The 19321-nt window shown below is 41.0% G+C and overlaps 1 protein-coding gene across 3 annotated transcripts in view; it reads left to right on the top strand.

Annotated features, from left to right (window-relative positions):
* Window positions 1–19321, top strand: part of APBA1 (amyloid beta precursor protein binding family A member 1) — a 143860-nt gene that overhangs the window by 78646 nt on the left and 45893 nt on the right. For all 3 annotated transcript variants that reach the window (XM_074953269.1, XM_074953271.1, XM_074953270.1), the window contains exon 2: window positions 14133–15340. In XM_074953269.1, coding sequence (XP_074809370.1) covers window positions 14186–15340 — 1155 coding nt within the window. In that variant the 5' untranslated portion in view covers window positions 14133–14185. The remainder of the gene's footprint in view (window positions 1–14132; window positions 15341–19321) is intronic.

The raw sequence follows: 19321 nt of genomic DNA on the forward strand, positions 1-19321 counted from the left end.
CTGGAAAAAGTGGGAGGAACCAAGCTAATTCTCCCACAAGACATGCGATGGAACTTAGTAGTGGACTGTTTTGAGCATTGTATCAAGAACTGGCCTAATCTGATGACAGTTTGTGAACAAAATCATGAAAAAATAGATGGCTCTGTCACAGCCAGAGTTCTTAACATTGGGCTTAAGAGAAATGCTGAACACATGCTGAGTACCCTGAAGCCTATTTCTGTAGCCTTGAACAAAATGCAGGGAAATAGCGGTTTTATTGCTGATGCTGTTGAAATTTGGAAGGAACTGAGTGAGATCTTAAAAAGAGAAATATGCAATGAGAGAGTTAAATTACAAGCATTAAGAAAACAAATGGGACAGGCACTATCTCCAGCTCATTTTCTTGCAAATATTCTCAGTACTCGGTACCAGGGTCAAACCTTAATTGCTGACGAAGAGGAGTTGGCTATGACATGGACATCCAGCAATCATTCCTCCATATTGCCAACTATAATAAAGTTCAGAGCTAAAAGTGAACCATTCAAGAAATATATGGTTGCTGATGATGTTTTAAAGAAAGTCACACCAGTGAACTGGTGGAAGTCACTTAAGCACTTGGATTCAGAGACTGTTGAAGTGATAATCTCACTTTTAACAGCAGTACCTTCATCTGCCAGTGTAGAAAGAATATTTTCTTCCTTTGGTCTAATTCATTCCAAATTGAGAAATCGTTTGGGACTTGAAAAAGCAGGAAAGCTGGTTTTTCTTTTCCAGATTATTGACAAACAGGAAAATGAAGGTGAAGACGACGGCGTTAGCTGCAGAAGCCAATATTTTAAGTTTCTTGTGTTGACCTGGCTGACATAGTCGATTTAATTTTTTTTTGTTTTGTTTTTTGTTTTTAAATTTCATTTAACTATTTTAGTTAAAACAATTTTAGCAAAAACAAACTTGATTTTAAAAAACTTGTATATTTAAGTTCAGAAATTCATAAGCTTGTTTTGTTAAAATATTATATGTTTCCTGTTGAAGAAAAAAAATCCAGAATACATAATGTTGTTGTTTTAGTTAAATAAAACCAATTTAAATGATGATGTTCTCCTCCTAATACAGCATGGCAAGAGAATCCTCCAGATATTAGTGATTAACCTGTTGAATTGGAGATATTGGGAGGTGAACTGATTTCATAAATATCTGCTTCAATTACCTTTGGTAAATGAAATAACCAAACAATCATTCATTTTCTGATATAGCTGTAAAACAAATCTGAAAAGTTTTCAAAACAAATCACTGTTTAAAAATGTATAGTGTGTACCTTCTAAAAATGAAACCTACATCTATCTCTGAGTTGTGAAGAATATGTATTAAGGTTATAACAATCAACAAGAATGCACTTTTATGTAGAAATCCGTGATTAAATTGAATCTTCCTGACTAGTGATTTAAATCAATTTGATTTAAATGAAATCCACCCTGCTGCATATCAATGTAAGGGAGCTCAGGGTCATCCATTTGGCTTGCGAAGTGTTCCTCCTGCAACTATCCCATCAGGAGGGACACATAATATGGCTTCTATAGTCTATGTCAACAGGTAAGGAGGAGCATGGTCCTCAGCCCTCTGTCTGGAAGCCCTCCGGCTGTGGGAATTCTGTATCCTGCACGCCATACATATCGAGGCTCTACATCTCCCTGGTGTTCGAAACACACTGGCGGATCGCCTCAGCAGGTCATTCTGTTCTCCCCACGAGTGGTCCCTCCACTTAGAGGTCCCCAGAATGATCTTCCAGAGGGGGGGAACGCCCCAAGTTGACCTCTTTGCCACCAGACGGAACAAGAAGTGCCACTGGTTCTGCTCCTTCCAAAGGCTTGACAGCGGATCGCTCTCCGATGCTTTTCTCTGGTCTTGGGCAGACGACCTGATATATACCTTCCTGCCGACCCTCCTAAAAATCAAAAGGGACAAAGCCAATGTCGTTATGATTGCCCCAGCATGGTCTTGCCAGCATTGATTCAGCATGCTCATGGAGTTGGCAGCAGCACCCCCGTGGATACCTCCCAGATGCTCAGATCTACTCTCTCTTGATCACGGGAACCTCACCTCTCTCCACCTCAGAGCATGGATGCTGCATGGCTGAACCCAGACTAGCAGGCCTGCTCTGGTCAAGTTCAGCGCATTCTGTTGGAGAGTAGAAAACCCTCCACTAGAGTGACTTACCTGTCAAAGTGGAAGCGCTTCTCCTGCTGGGCTTTGGAGTGGAGGATCTCCCCATCTCAGTCTTCTCTGCAGTCCATTCTGGACTGCCTGCTTCACTTGAAACGTCAGGACCTAGTCTTCGCCTTGATCAAGGTGCACCTGGCAGCCATCTCTGCCTTTCATCCCCAAGTCCAGGGCAGATCGGTAATTGCACATGAAATGATGATCAGGTTTCTTAAGGGCCTTGAAAGGCTTTCTCCCACTGGTCTGGGATCTGGTGCCCCAATGGGACCTTAACCTAGTCCTCTCTAGGCTCACTGGCCCTCCCTTTGAGCCTCTGGCCTCCTGTTCTCTTTCACATCTGTTGTGGAAGGTTGCTTTTCTGATCTATCATTTCAGCAAGGCAAGTCTTTGAGATTAAAGTCCTCACGTCGGCGCCCCCGTACATGGTGTTCTACAAGGACAAGGTTCAGTTGTGTCTCCACCCTGTCTTCCTGCCAAAGGTGATGTTGCCTTTCCATGTTAACCAGGACATTTTCTTTCTGGTGTTCTGCCCAAAGCCTCATGCGTCCAACGAGGAGAGAAGTTTGCACACCTTGGAAGTCAGACAGGCTCTCAGATGCTTTCATCTTGGATTACTACCAGCATTTGTACTTGCTACCAGTTGGCATAGGTTGTACCTCAACCAATAGTGACGGCCCATTCAACTAGAGCTCAGGCGTCGTCAGCAGCCTTCCTGGCATAAGTCCCTATCTAGGATATCTGCAGGGCTGCAATGTGGTTGTCGGTGCACACCTTCATGATCCACTACGCCATCACCGAACAGGCCAGGGATGATGCTGGCTTTGGCAGAGCTGTGTTGTAATCAACACATCCATGAACTCCTACCTGCCTCCGGAGATACAGCTTGGGAGTCACCTAACATAGAATGGACATGAGCAAGCACTCGAAGAAGAAAAATGGTTACTTATCTTCCGTAACTGTTGTTCTTTGAGATTGTTGCTCAGGTCCATTTCATGACCAGCCCTCCTTCCTCTCTGTCGGAGTTCTGGCAAGAAGGAACTGGGTGGAGGGTGGCGTGCCACTCCAGAGGGTGCCAGAGCCAGTCCTCTACAGATAGTACCGAGGCAAAAACTTTCGGTGAGCATACACACCTAATATGGAATGGACATGAGCAACACATCTCAAAGAACAACAGTTACGGAAGGTTAGTAACCATGTTTTCATTTTCCAGTAAAGTAATCTTTGGGACCCAACCCAGCTATCGAATATTACTTCCACTGGTGCGTGATCTGACATTGTAATAGTGCCAATTTCTGCAGATCCTGTCTGCTTCATTAAGGATTTAGAGATCAGCTTTAAATCTATTCTAGTATATAACTGATGAGGGTATGAATAAAATGTGTGATCTCTTTCCTCAGGGTGTAGTTCTCTCCTGCAATCTGAGAGGTTGAATTGTTGGCACAGAGAAGTCAATGCTGCACCTGCTTCCCTATCTCCCATGTCTTTTTTTTATCTGTCCCAGTAAGGAGTTGGTGTGCAACTGAAGTCTCCTCTAAGTATAATTTTCCCTTTCCCAAAGCGTTGCAGTGCTGTAAAGAAGTCCTTCAAAAAGTGTTTTGTGTTTGGTTGGGAGCATGCACTGAGCCAACTGTTGTTAATAACTCGGCAATTGTGCCCTTCAGTAATACAAATTGTCTCTCCTTAGCCTTAAATTTATGTTTGTCAAAAGGTACATGTTTAGCAAATATTATGCCCACTCTCTTTTTCTCGTTTTAGCTGAACCAAAATATGGCTTGGTTTCTGTTTGTAAACTTTCATATGTAATTTTTGTATTAATCTTCCTTTGCCTCCAAATTTCCTTCCTCTCTTCTGCATTACCCTTACTCTAAATCCACAGATGAACTACCAGCATAATATGTAAAACAATCCCCAAACGACTGTGCTCTGCTGAACCCCAAACCCCTGTACGCTCCCCATAAGCACTTGGACTGCTTCTCTTGCAGTCCAAACAAGGTACATTCTCCACCAATGGGACCTTGAGGCTCTCTGTTAGGGATGGATTGCCATCTGATCATTTGAGTTAGGGGGAGGAGAGGGTTTACAGAAAACTCTTAAAGGCTCTTCCCCTTCTCCTTTCTATTTTCTCCAGTCTCCTCCAACCTTGAAATCCCCTCACTCGCCTCTTATTGTCCTTTATTTCCTCTGTTTTAAAGTACAGAACACAACTATTACTGATCACCCCAATTGTATTCAACTTTATACTATTTTCTTTATAACATTAACATAGTTATTGCTCAGATTAAGGCTTTCATTTTAACAACATCCCTTGTTCCTTTTCCATTTAGCAGGAGAGATTTTAGAAGGAAAAAAATCCCTTCTTTGACAATGTCTTAGATGGTACTGAAGTTGGTAACAACTTATTCCCCCTCACCCCCCCCCCCCAAATTGACAGTAATTTGAGATGTTCTGGAGCTGTCATTGAAGTCCAGTCCCGTTTCCTAAAAAGACAAAATAAGACACACACACAAAAAAGGAGAAAAAAAAACAGCAAAAATAGAAAATGTAGCGCCTGTCTCTGATGTTGACTCTCACTAGCAACCTTACTGCTGAAAAAGCACTGGCATAGCATACAGTTTAATCAGCTACTCAGATCTGGCAAACTTGTACCAGCATCAGCTGTTTTGGACATTTTATTTAGCTGCCTCTTTTTGATCACAGGCTTACAGCTGGTTTGCAAAATGATTAAATGTCTAAAAGTTGATATACTGCCTTGTGAAGTCGGCGTTGCCAATCTGGTTCCTTTCACCTGCTCTAAATTCATATTAAAAGGGGCTAGGGTTGAACTGTGTAGGCATTGAAAAGTCTATCTTTCTAATAAGCTGTTACATTTGAAAATGGCTGTGATTTTAATATATCTTCCCTTTCTACCTCATGGTGTTTTGCTTGCACTTTACAAAGGTAGAGAGAAATTGCTCAAACAAACCAGTATTTTCTAAACTTTCTCTAAATAATTTAAGCAGATTATCAGATGCAGTAGATGCATTTATGAGCATACGTTTGAACTGTAACAACAAGGGCGAGTCTGGATTGTCAAACAGATCAGCATGCAGGCTGAAGTACCAGCAAATGTGTAAAACTTAAACCGATTGTGAAAAATGCTAGTTGGTACAAACATGATGAAACCCAGGAACTGCATTATCCACCGCAGATGTAATCCTGACAATTCTGCACTACAGAGCAGGGATGGGTGACTCATGCTGTTTTCATTTGAACGAGCATTATAACAAACAAAACAAGACTTTAGGAGTAGGTCTAAGCAGTCATTTTTAAATTTGAAGCCTGGAATTCAATTTAAATTCCCTTTAATTAAGGGTTAGCATGTGACACGTTCTCTAGGGACTCTGCTGCTAAATCTTATCACTGGAAGTAACCTTTCCCACCATGGAATTTTATACCCTGGTTACAGTCAAAATAGACTTAGAATGAGTGGGGAAATGGAATTTTAAGTGCAGTTTGTGTTTTGAAACATTTACATGTATGTTACAAATAGTTCAATTCACTCCCAATTCAGTGCAGCCGGTACAATTCACTTTCTTGTTATTGTATATTGATCTCAGTAGCTATGAATACAGTGTATACCATATTATCTATGTGGAAATTACCAGTCATTAACTAGGCCCAGATACCAGCTTACCTTCCTGTGGGAACGGCCAGATTTTGCTATGCTTTTCTCTCATGCATGTACCAATTTAGGCCTGTATGGATTCATTCAAATAGCTCGCTATTTGAAGGATCATTCGTCCATATATCTTTTGAATATTCCACTGCCAAATTTTGTCTCCTTTTTGTGTATTCAGAGGTGTGTGTGTGTGTGTGTCCCTGCCTCCCTGTGAAGTTAAGACATGAAGTGAAAACATGGTCCCATTGAAGTTAATGAGAGCTTTGCCAAAACACTGATCGTGTACTAGTCATCAGAGTCCGATTTTGGCAGTAATGCTGTCTCAGATAAGGACCATTATACCACTCTCACTAGGTGTTGCAACACCCTTCGGTTTCCATGGAAAGTGTGCAATGACTGAGGTCAGTCAGGATTAACATTATGACTGCAGAGTCTAGTAGGAGGAGGGCAGAGCTGTCTTATAATTGGTAAATGTGTCAGGAAAATTAATGCGCAGGGTTATGTGCATTTAAAGTGCTCTCTGTTTTAAAAAAAATTACAGGTGGTTTTTTTATTTGTTTTAGGATTCATGAAGGAATAACATTGACAGCAAGTACATATTTTATACACACGCATGCATGCACAGATAATAGTGGGAATAACCTCTGTAGTTAAGGTTGCGTAATTGGTTCCTGCCTCTTTTCATTATAATTTAATGACATTTTCAGTGCTTGCCCAAAGATGACTCTTCTCAGAAAGTTCTGAGCAAAAATAGGTCACCTGTTTTTGAGTGAGCTGAGTGTATAAGAAAATGCACTTTTTCCATAATCTTATCAAGAGCTTTGCAGCCCCAAATCACTGAGGATAAAAACTGAAATTTGGCAGGAAAACAGCATTCACTGAGAAGTACCACCTTTAAGTGCTCTGATGAAAACTGGTTTTGATTTCAGTTATGACTAGTGAAAACCACTCTCAATGTGTGCATAGTACATTTTGAGTGGGGTCTTCCTATGCTTGTAAAGTTCACAGCTAAGGAAGTCTGTGGTGCATATGATCTGAGTCAAGGAGTCACTTAGCCTCTGTGTGAAATCCTGACCCTATTGATGTCAGTGGCAAAACTTTAAAAGGGCCAGGATTTCACTGTTTCAGCCTTTGGAAAAGAGGGTTCCTGCACAGGACATGAATAATTTACCTACTAGCCTATGGTCTAAACCTGATAGTCATGATTAAATGTACATGTGCCAGCAAGCCCTCTGCAATTTTTAAGGCATAAACCAGTTCTGTATTACTTTTGTGTTAGTGCATTTAATTATAACAGTCAATTAACCTTCTATTTAATACATACTTAAAATCTAACTTACGACATCTCTTTTCCTTTTTTTTCACCTTTTCTTCCCTTTCTTTCTCTACTCCATTTTTAATTCTTTTCTTTTCCCTATAACTGATCTTGGTACATCTCTACCTGCCTTGTTTTCAGTGTGTGTTTCCTCCTTTCCTGCACCTGTTTCTCCTTTTCTTGTTCCCCATTTATTTGTCATTGTGTCAGAGTCCACAGAAACTTTTTTTTTTTATTTTTCCAATTGAAACTTACATTCTGCAGCAATTGATGACAGTGACCCAATAAAGTTTTCCTACTCATCAGTGGGGAGGGAATGGTTTAAGCTCTTCCTCTACTCCGGTCCAGAAGAGAAGCTGATGGGGAAAAAAACAGAAAAGAGGAGATTGAGCCCCAGGAACTGAGGGAAGCTAGTGGATTTGGGTGGGAGCCATTGAGGCAGAAGACTGGTTAGCACAGAAAACTTTGTGCCCTGCCTTAGGTTTTCCACAATGTAGAGAAATATAAGTTCTGGATTTAACATGTTCCAGGCGCTCCCCAGCTCTTGTGGAAAACTTTATGTGCACAGCCACTTAAATTTTGCATGTGCAACCTTTACTTTACTTTATCATTTTCTGACCTTTAGGTGCATAACTGTGCAGCCTCAATGTTCTCAAACTAAGTTTTTAAAATGGAATAATTATTATGGTGGATGCATTTCTAGGTTGCTATGTTTTTGACACATGGTGAATGGGGTCAAATTTCCACAGGCTTACTTCAGGTATCTTTGGGAAGTGATCCCTTTTATCGTCTTATTGACCTGTCACACAGAAGGAGAAAGCAATCAGGTTTCCCAAATAGGTAGTCATTTGAGGTGAGAGAGAGGTTACCCAACAGTAGAGGAAAAACTCATTAGAATTCCATCAAAGGAGTCATTGCAGATACTATAAAATTCTCAGCCAGTGAATTACCTTCATTTTGGTGATAAATACAAGTGAACCCCCTTTTGAAAAAGGAAAGGAAAGTAAAAAAAAAACTCATTGAAGGAATAGTCCTGTTAAAGAAATATTTTGTGTTCTCCAGAGGTGATGAAACACACTGACATACTTTTAAATAGCTACATTCCTGGTTAAAAAATAAACAGGTTTTTTTTTGGTTGTTTTTTTTAAAGCAAATTATATAAGTAAAACTTCCATTGCACTAAAGGGCATAATACAATGTAAAACTGTCTTGTTGAAGAAACTGATCCTTTTTTCAAAATATCTGTCTTTTGTGGAAGATGATGAATTTTGTTGCTTATGAAAGTGAAGGACTGATGATACTGCTGGAGCCTAGCAGAAATCAGGCAGCTGCTTTGCAAAATTCCCTGGGCATCTGGGCGAATTTACCTTGCTCCTGAGTTCTAACATCCATGCTCTTCCAGTCCAGGGTCCTTCCTGGGATAGCGTGATTTGTGGTTCTGGATAAATATGCACTAAAAGGAGCTAATCTTAGAAATACCAAAGTCCTATTTACCTGCAAACTCAGCCAGGCTAGTGCACTAAACCACTTCTCCTGTGAGACACATTGAGAAATAGGTCCATTGAATGATTACATTTTCTGTGCTACAAGTGAAAACATTTAATAATACAAGCATGTGAATATCTGTGGTGGAAACAAGCTTATTAATATGCAAAACCTCAATGCACTGAACCCAGGTAGTTTTTCATCATTCACAGTGGGGGGAGCACATGGGAGCGGGTGTATAAATTCTTGATTCCATTTAATCAATAACTATCCTCATGAGAGGGAGGATGTATGGGCAGATTCAGTGTAGCTTCAAACGAGCGAAAAAGGGCTGTTTTAAATATCAAACTGAGAGCTCTCATGAAAGTAATCCTGAATTGAAGGAAAGCCATGTTTACTATAGAGCAAAATGCTTCTATGCCACTTGTTTGTGTGTGTGATGGAAGAAAGGATTAAAAATGCAGGTATTGAAATATTTTTACGTGGCCATTTGGGGTTCTGTTCTTTTCTCGGTTCATTTGTTGCTGTCATTAGCATTTTGATTGACGTTACCTTGAATTGAGATGACAGCACACCCTTTAGTTTTAAGTGTATCAATGCTGTTGTTTTTGTTTTTTTTTTTAAATTCTTTTATATAAAATAGCAGAGCGCTAAACTGGAGTTTTATCACAATCTCTCTTTGAAACATCCAAATGCTTTAAAAATGTGTAGAGATTTATTCGTTAATTTTTTCGTTTTACAGTTGAGAACATAGCTTAACCTTCAGTGAGAAACCAGTTGCACCAGCAATCAAACTCTGATTTCTCTGTTACGGAGACAAATCCATCCATCAGGGTTTGAGTGCAGAGCTAGGAGTGCTTAGGAAGCACTTTCCCATATGCACCTGATTATTAGAGCACAGCTGCTCCTCTGGGTAATTAATGTGAGACTGTTGCATTTTTCAGGAGTATAGCATGTCTTTATTTCCAGGGCCGTGGGACCTCTGTTGCTTCTCTTCTCTCCTGTCCTGTAACACTGTGGCATTTCACTTAAAGTGGGTGTCTGGAGGTGAAGTTTTTTTCTTGTGGGAACCTAATGAGAACAATCAGAACGGCTTGTATCAGCATGGGGAGAAACTTGTTGCTGGCACCAGAAATCTGATTATTCACTGTGCCCTCTAGCCACCAAAAGTGACTTTCTGTGTTGGCTTGAATTAAGTTCTGAGCTAAGGACCTAGGGTAACATTTTCAAAAGGGCCTAAGTGACTTAGAAGCCTAAGTCGCACTGAAAGCCAGTGAGGCTTGAGCTCCGAAGTAACTTACTTATTTTTGAAAATGTTACTCCCAAGCTGCTGTTTTTGTCAGTAAGACCCTGTGAAATATTCACGATTAAATTTTAAAAAGCTTTACGTTTGTGGTTTCCATATTTCTTTTTACTTGGGGAAAACTGAGATAATTTTGCAAAGCAAATAAAATCAATAAATGCCATGAGTTTTTCAGTGAAAATGGGACCGTTTTTGAGCGAAAAATCACTTTCAGTCAAAAACAGTCATATGTTTGCGTGAAATGAAAGCTTTCAAAATTTCAACATATGAAATTTTATTCTGAAGATCGATTTTTTATATCAAAACACAGTTTCACAAGCTTCACTTCAGAAATCTCCATTTCACAAAAGCAAAATTTTGGGGCCTCAGAATGGCCTATAACAACATTTCAAGTGATATTTTGTATTTTTTAAATAATTGCTGTTTCTTATAGCTGCACCTGTCAGTGATTCTGTCTGGTGTACCCCAGAATATTGAAATTGATTTGGACTGTGTGCATTTAAAATGGAAGTCAGTTATTAGATATTGTCTGAGGGCCTGTGTAGACAAACAGCATGCAGCAAACTGGGAGTAAGTCTACCTTGCGTTAGTCGGCCGTGCACTAACTGTCCATCTGGATCCTTCTGTTGCACACTAAAAGTTTCCTAGTGAGCTTTGATCTACTCCACTTGAAACAGGAGTAGATGAAAAAGGGACCTAATTCACTAACTTTTTCTGTATGACATACTCACATTTGTTAAAGCACTTTGAAATCTACAGATTAAGGGGGGTGTTTTCAAAACCACTTAGTGTTGGCCTTCCTCTGTTCCCATTGAAATAAGTGACAGTTGTTCCATTGACTCAAAAAGAGCAGAGTTAGGTTAAAACTTCAGGTGATATTTTCAAAAGCGTGAAGCAGTTTCATTAGAGTTATTTTGTATCCATGGTTAAGACGGAAAGATGTCCATTATCAATTTCACGTTTCCTTGACTAATGTGGATCTAATTCTCTGTGTTTTACAGATTTTTCTGTCCTAGATTCATAGAAATCATACATGGAAAATACATTCCTTTGCCACTGGAGGATTCTTGTTCACATACTTTTGACTAACACTCCTGCATTTTCTAATATTTCTAATGAAAAAGTGTCTTGCGTGGTGTATTTTTCTTTTTCTGCTGTGTTTAAAATTCTTTTGGACGAAATGGGGTTATTTTTGTATGTGGTATCTTCACCTGCTCAACCACGTTTCACATGATTTCTTTACAAATTGCTATTTAACAATTAGTTTGCAATTATATTATAACTTAACATTAAACTTATTCTTTAAAGTAGAAGCAACACACATTGGAGGCTGAAGACAACATGCTAGATTCGCTCAGGCCTTACACTGGCATAAACTCTGGTGGTAGAAAGTCTGTCCGAAGATCAGGGCCAAGATTCTTTTTCAAATGGCTAATTTTTTGGGTGCCTTATCTTTTAGGTTCCCACTTTGAGACACATGCACCGGCTTCAGTACATTTGGCACAAATTCTACATTATATGTGTGTGAAATATTTTTATTGATATCTGACACACATTTATAGTACCTTCAAATTACAAATGTTCTGGCTAATGGGCATCTTTCCCCCTTAGGCTGCATTCTTGTGAGCGTCTTCCTCTCCTCCCCTCCCCCTCCCCTTTTCTGGGCTCTGAATAGTTATTTATTATTTATTTGCGGGCCTCTCTAGTAATTATGTGATTGTGTGCGTTTGGCACAAAAATAATCCATGAAATGAAAATGTGATGTATGGCTTCATATGGCAAGTGTCATGGTTATGGATTTAATTAAGACCACTCCTTATTTTAGAAAATACACTGAGACTAGAATACTGCAGTGTAGCAGAATCCTTGTGTTGTTTACATTGCCACAGTCCCCATTTGGTTTGACTCACTGGGCTCTGCTTGGTACAGCACCCAAGGGAGAGAGAATGGTGTTCAAAGGTGATATGCTCCCTTTATGCCTTTCCATTTCTGGGACTGGTTTGGGGGCCCTTTTATACGCTAGCACAAGTTAACTGCTCCAATTTCCCCTGTGGCCACAAGAGCTGCCCAAAATGCCACCAGGCCAGAGAAATGGTGGATGGGCTGGCATAGGGCCATGAATCATTGAGAGCTAACTAAACGAGCCACAAAGCTGGCTTATGCTGCCAGACTGGTCGCGGCAGGGGCCAGCATCTGGTGAAATATTGCCAGTTACAAAATGCTTAAAGATCATGAATCATACTGAAAAATATTGCTTTGTCTTTTGGTCTGCCTTCTGAGTTTTAAGCTCCTTAACTCCTAACCAGGACAGGGACCCCACTTACCCCTCTCATAGTGTCATAGAGTTTAAGGCCAGAAGGGACCTCCAGATCAGATCTCATGTATATCACAGGCCACCACCACCAAACACCTGTACACTAAACCCAATAACCAAAATTAGACCAAGTATTACAGCCTACAGGAGACAACACTGTTCTGTACCATAGGGAGAGAATAGGAGGGACTGAGGTGCACCAGTGCCTAAGGCCCCTGCAATGAGAAGGAATTAATTAAGTTAGATTAACATCGGCAAGTGACCCACATACCATGCTGCAGAAAAAGGCACACACAAAAATCCAAATCCAAGGTCACTGTCAATCAGACCTGGGGAAAATTGCTTCCCAACCTCACATATGATGATCGGTTAGACCATGAGCATGTGAACAAGAACCAGCCAGCCAGCACCTGAGAGAGAGAATGCTTGGTCCCACCTCAGAACACTGGCCCACCCCATCCAATGTCCCATCTCCAGCCAAGGCCATATTGGATGCTTCAGAGGAAGGCGACCAAAAAAACCCCAGAATACACTGAGGGTGCGGGAGGGCGGAAATCTATTCTTGACCCCTGCAGGCGGTTGGCTGAAGCTCTGGAGCATGAGCTTTTAGGAACATAAGACATGAACCGAAAGTGGCGCTCGAGGCTGCTGAGCCTTGGCTCTCACCATCACAAGCAACTTTTCTAAACTCTGAGTTGGAGGAATGGTCATTCTTTTTCTCCTCATCCTCTTCCCCTATCATTCTCATGCTTCTCTGTCCCCTGATGCTCTCTCTCACCCTCCTGCCCTCTTCCCTTGTACATATTCTACTTCAGTCTCCTCTTTCATCCATCTGCCCCTTAGATTCAAATGTCCCTCACATTTTTCCTCCCTTTCTTTTCATACTTCTGCCCCCTCATATTTTCTGTCTTTGCTCCCCATAATATTTTGTTTCTTGTTAGACTTCCTCCCTCTATGCCTCCTCATGTTCCTCTGCCTTCTTGCTGTTCTCACTGTCCTTCTCCTCCCCACATTTCCCTGTTCATCTCTCTTTCTCTTCTGCCTTTCACATTGCCCTACCCTCCTGCTATCCCATCACTGTCCAGATCACCACATCCTACACACTTACAGTACTTCCCTGTCCCCTCGCTGTCACTCACACCATGTATTGAGAACAGGGGCCAGCAATCTTCACTGAAGACAGCCTTGTTTCTCTCCTGTTGAAAGCAGTGGGAGATGGCAGCCATATGGAATATGAGCAAAAGTTGACAAGAAAGCTACAGGACAGCAGCAGATCAAGTGCAGTCTTAAAAAAATTCCTAAAAAACCCACATAAAATTGAGACAAAACATTGGGAGAGCTGGCAAACATGCTGACTGCCAGTGTGCTACGTACGCTGTGAGCGCATGCTCTCACTCTTTGAACAACGATAGAATTTGTTCGTCTAACAGAACACAGAAGATAGAGCTGTGCTTCGGTGCTATATGTAATAAAAACAGAAAACTTCCCATTTTTGCATCTGAAGGGTCAGATTTTGGTTTCAGATACTGCAGACTTGCACCAATGTAATTACATTGCAATAACTAGAATTAATAAATTTTTACAGTGGTGTATCTGAGATGAAATTCTTTCCCATAGAATACATCTATAAAAATGTAAATTCTACAGTTCCCCTGGGGTCATGAACCACAGTTCAGGTGTATGATGCTGGTGTAGACCGTCTGCATTACCATCCACTGACTCTGGAGCCAAGAAGGCCGTGTATGTGTCTGCTGGAGAAGAAGAGATGCCTTTTGTTGCCACAACATTATATATCAAATCACATGACTTTGTAATCACCGTGGTACTGTATAATCAACTTTCTTTTCTTCTTTCTTTCCAGCCTCGGTAGACAAAATGTCAATAGAATAAGTGGCCTACATTCCAGACCTGGCCATGAACCATTTGGAGGGACCACCTGAGGGGAAGGTGAATGACGAGCCAGCGAACGGAGAGGTGAACGAGTCAGTGGAGGCTGACCTGGAGCACTCTGAGGTGGAGGAGGAGCAGCAGCAGTATGCTGCTTATTACCCGAGACATGCCAATGGCAGCCAAGAAGGACAGTCTGGGCAGGAGGAGGAGGGGATGCTGGCTCGGTCAGCCAGTACTGAGAGTGGCTTCCACAATCACACTGATACTGCTGAAGGGGATGTCATAGCCACAGCAGAGGATGGCTATGACACAGACAGAGTTCAGGAAAATGAGGATGAGAGCGCCTATGCAGTGCAGTATAGACCTGAATCTGAAGAGTACACAGAAAATGCCGAGGCAGAGCATGCTGAGGCCCTTCAGACCCGAACTCTACCTAACCACTTACACTTTCACTCCATTGAACACGAGGAAGCCATGAATGCTGCCTACTCGGGATATGTCTACACTCACGGGCTCTTCCACCGAGGGGAGGACGAACAGTATGCTGAGCCCTACGCTGACTATGGACTGCAGGAGCACGTGTATGAGGAGATAGGAGATACACCTGACCTGGATGTCAGGGAGGGTCTACGGCTCTATGAGCAGGAGAGGGAGGAAGCTGACAACTATCGCAAGGAAGCTCTGGGTGCCCGCCTTCACCACTACGATGAACGGTCCGATGGAGAGTCTGACAGCCCTGAGAAGGAGGCGGAATTTGCTCCCTATCCAAGGATGGATAGTTACGAACAAGAGGAAGATATTGATCAAATTGTGGCTGAGGTCAAACAGAGCATGAGTTCTCAGAGCCTGGACAAGGCCGCTGAAGATATGCCAGAAGCAGAACAGAACTTGGAATGTGCCCATACTCCCGGTAGTGGGACTCTCGAGAGCAATGGTCAGCTCCCAGCTGGCTCCAAGCCCACAGTCAACTCAGGAGAGTCCGTGCAGAGATACAGCAAGGAAAAAAGGGATGCGATATCTCTGGCTATTAAAGATATTAAAGAGGCTATTGAGGAAGTGAAGACAAGGACCATTCGTTCTCCTTACACCCCAGATGAACCAAAAGAACCCATCTGGGTGATGAGACAGGACATCAGCCCAACCAGGGATTGTGATGATCAGAGGCCACTAGATGGAGATGTAAGTATATGAAGCTATTAGCTTACTTGCTACAAGTGAAGGAATGAGGAGTACACAACATACATATGTCTGTCTCTCTCTCTTGTGTACACGCACGCACACATGCACTCTCTCACACCCATGGTAAGGTACACTATGCTTGTATGGCTCATTCTGTTCCTGTTAAGTATTTAAAGCTTTACCTATTTTAATTCTGTATTTTTAAAGGAGTGGTGTCTGCTTCTTTTGGTGGTAAAACCATGTATAGTTTAATCTTCTAGCTTCCAGTGGACCTATGTCTTATCGATGGGCCATGTTAATCCTTCGTGAAACGCCACAGACATCAGTAAAGTTACACCAGAGATGAATTTGCCACAAAAGGTTTGATTGCTCTCTTGCAGAAACAAGTGATATTACATTTTTCCAACATTCGTTGACTAACTGATTGGTTAGAATGGCTACCATTCAGTTTATCTCGGGCTATCAGATTCTGCAGGCTCCCATCAGTTATGGGCTTGCCAACTACAAGAAAGTGCAAATTTACAACACTGTTAGTTTAATTGTAAAATCGAATCACCCTCATGTTTGAACTATATGTTAAAGGTTATTTCTTAAAGTGTACAGTCTATTACAGGGTTTGATCTACTTTATCTTTAGACAACGTACCCAACTTGCATCAGAATCAGCCCAGAACTGCTCAGCTTATACTCGTTGCCATGTACAGTTAGTTGTCTGTGTTAAATTTATGGCTTCTCTGTATTTTCCTCTTATTTTAATAGTTTTGGAAGCAACTTTTAATCTTATTAAAATGTATGCCTGAAATGGAGGGGGCCAGTTGATAAAATCAGTAGGCTAAAGTCATCCCTGAAGTAATACAGTTAATGTCAGCCAAGTTTTATCCCAGGGATGAATGTGGCCTAAAACTGTGTGTGTGTGTCAATTCTCTTTAATTCCTATGGAATCCTTTCTTGGTGTCTGCTTCTTTTGGTGGTAAAACCATGTATAGTTTAATCTTCTAGCTTCCAGTTTAAATAAAAATTAAATATTAATGGCCTTACATGCTTCCATCCGTTAAACCCTGAACACCTCAGCCTTGCTGTAATATCAGCATGGAGTTTGGAATATGAAAAAGGGATGTGATCTGGCCAAGATAAGTAGCCTTCGTGGTGGTGTTCTTTCTTGGAAGACCGTCAGAAATCCGGAAACTTTTAACTTGTAAGTGAATTGCGAGCTGGACCATGTCACATCACGTAATGCCAATGTAACAAAGAAGATTAATTGCAATAATTAATTTATATTATCCCAGTATAGAGTCAGATACTGGTAATCTCATTCCTGCTTGCGGTCTCATTGCCTGCAGGGGGACTACTTGCTTAAGGAAAGGTAGAAGCAGGATTTGGCAACTGCTGCCTAAAATAAAGATAATTCCATGTTAACATCCTGGTCTTACAAGTGTGTTCTAGCTTTGTACATATGGATTCCACATACAGTCATGGAAACTCTTAAAGTTATATCTGTGTATCTCTTTCTTAAAAGGAACAGGGCATTGGGAGCTGTGGCTGCTCAGCACCTCTAAAATCAAGCCTGTAATGCTTGATAGAGTGTGTCATTGTCCATCAATCGGCATATGACACTAGAATTGTGATATCTGGATACATAAGAGCTAAGGTGACTCATTCTGGCATGTGTTGTAAAACACTAGTTTATTTTTTATGATGTGAGTTTTTAAATCATCAAAAAAATCATGATTATTTTTCTCTCATTAGTCCATGCATCATCTCATTACAGCTTTTGAGCAATAGATTCTTTGTGTTTTCTATCTGCCATGACAGCAGTCACACAAAATACTCCTTGTTTTTCTAATGGCTTCAGGTTCACTATCCTAAAATACCGATGATGGCCTCAAACACATTAAGTTGAAGGGATCCTGAAAGGGGCTGAGTTCTTCGTAATAGGTGCTGAGCTTGCTATGCTCCATTTGACTGCGTTTCTCATGAGGATCCTCAGCACTTTGCAGATCTGGACCATGTATGTTGCACTTGTGGATCCTAATGTGGTGCGCTTGTATAGTGATGAAAGCAGGTGTTTCTCTAGGTCCTTATTTGCAACTGATATTACAGTTCGTTAGACTGAGCTTTTTGGGGTAGGGGCCATCTTTTGCTTTGTGTTTGTACAGCACCTAGCACAATGGGGCCCTGTTCCTCATTGGTGTCTTTTGGTGCTGCTGTAATACAAATAATAAATGATGCTGATAGAAGCCGAAGCTCATATGACAACTAGATGTTGATAGGCTTTCAGGCAGCCTAAATTCTGAGAAGCAGAAAGAGTGATTCAAACTAGCAATGTAGAAGATCTGTGGCAAACTGAAAGATGTACGTCCCACTTGAAGAGATGAGAATGGGGGTTGGATTTTTTTTCAGTAACAATAGTTGCTACTTCTTGCAGTGCTTGTGATGCTTCACTCAGGTATCACTTGGCACACACAGAAGTCTGAGTAAATCCATCTTCTTTAACAGAGGGTGGATTGAACTGCTTAGCAGCTTGCTGAACAAAATGGTATTGCCTTCACTAAGTGGATCAATTCTTACAATAAAAATACTGTAGAACCCTATTTATAAGACCATAGAATTTTTTTCCCAGACAAACAAGATTTTGGAAAAATTAGGGGTTTTTCAATATAACTGATGCATTTCAAAAATGTAACTCAATTTAATCTGTAACTGTGGTTTTCAACTAAGAGGGGATTTGATTAATGGAGGTTTTATTTTACTTAGACTGATTTTCAGAAGTACTGAAAATCTTAGTACTCTGACCATGGTCAGCACTCCAGCAAATCAGGCCCTTATTATATTACATTCTTTTCAAGTGTGTCCTACAAATGATCTGTTTTCCCTCACAGCTCCTGTAGAAATCAGCTTTCATTTCCAAAATTACTCTTTCTTGTAAAATGTTTGTAATCCTTTTGTGATGTTAACCAAATACTGACCAAACCTTAGGATTAGAGTAATAGACTTGTGTCACTTAGCAAGCAGTTCTCTGAGAGGTGATAAAGCCATGGAGACAGCAGAATGATCTGCAGGTGACGGTATTAAATATAGCAGGTTTTGCTTTTTTTTTTTTTTTTTTTTTTTAGTGGCAAGGGAAAGTAAATGTCACCCTGTAGTGCTGAGCATTTGGATGATAGTGTTAAGATTGGATGCTTTGTAGGGGATAAAGTAGAAGGGTTCAGCAGCAGAGATAAGATGCTGGCTCACATTGGGGTGCTTAGAGTGGGGAACTAGCCAGCAGTTGGGAAGAGGGATGGAGATTATGTGAAGTAATGGAAAGGATAAGCAGCTAGTAGAGGGATAGAGGAAGGAAGGACCAATTATGGATATGTGTGCTTGTCTTCAGGATACTCAGGGTTAAATCTGGTAGCAAGTTCCATTCATTCATATGTATTTTTCCCAAAACAAATGCTTAATGTTATATATGAAAAACAGAATAAAAGTGCCAGCAGTCCAGCTCTTATGAGCAACCCTACAGTAACTAGCTGTTATGCTCATGTGATGTAGAGAGGAGGGAAAAGATTTTTTTGTTTCAAACTTAACATTTATACCTATCAGCAGTGAATAAAAAAATGAATAAAATACCCAAATTTCCACTTAAGAAGGAGTGAACCAAACTGTGTGCTGATACACGCCCTGTGCAATCCCATTAACTTCAGTGTGCTTCCACAGCAAGTGGGCCCAGAATTTGGCTCCATTAAATTTAAGTACAACGAGCTAAATTTTCACACATGCACGTGCACGCGAATCGATCTGCACTTCTGGATGTCCAATGTCTGGTGCAGCCCCAAGACTTGGATTTTCAGGTGCAAATCAGGTAGTTAGAACAGCACATCTTTTGGCTTTTCACGCACCTTTGTCTTTGGACCTCAAAAGACATGCAGTAGGATTTCCCTGGTATCAGTGCTTGCGTGTTTGGCAATTTCAGTATCTTTCTTGCTTCTATTAGCAGAAA

This window comes from Natator depressus, chromosome 5, assembly GCF_965152275.1.
Source record: "Natator depressus isolate rNatDep1 chromosome 5, rNatDep2.hap1, whole genome shotgun sequence".
In the NCBI taxonomy this organism is placed as follows: Eukaryota; Metazoa; Chordata; order Testudines; family Cheloniidae; genus Natator; species Natator depressus.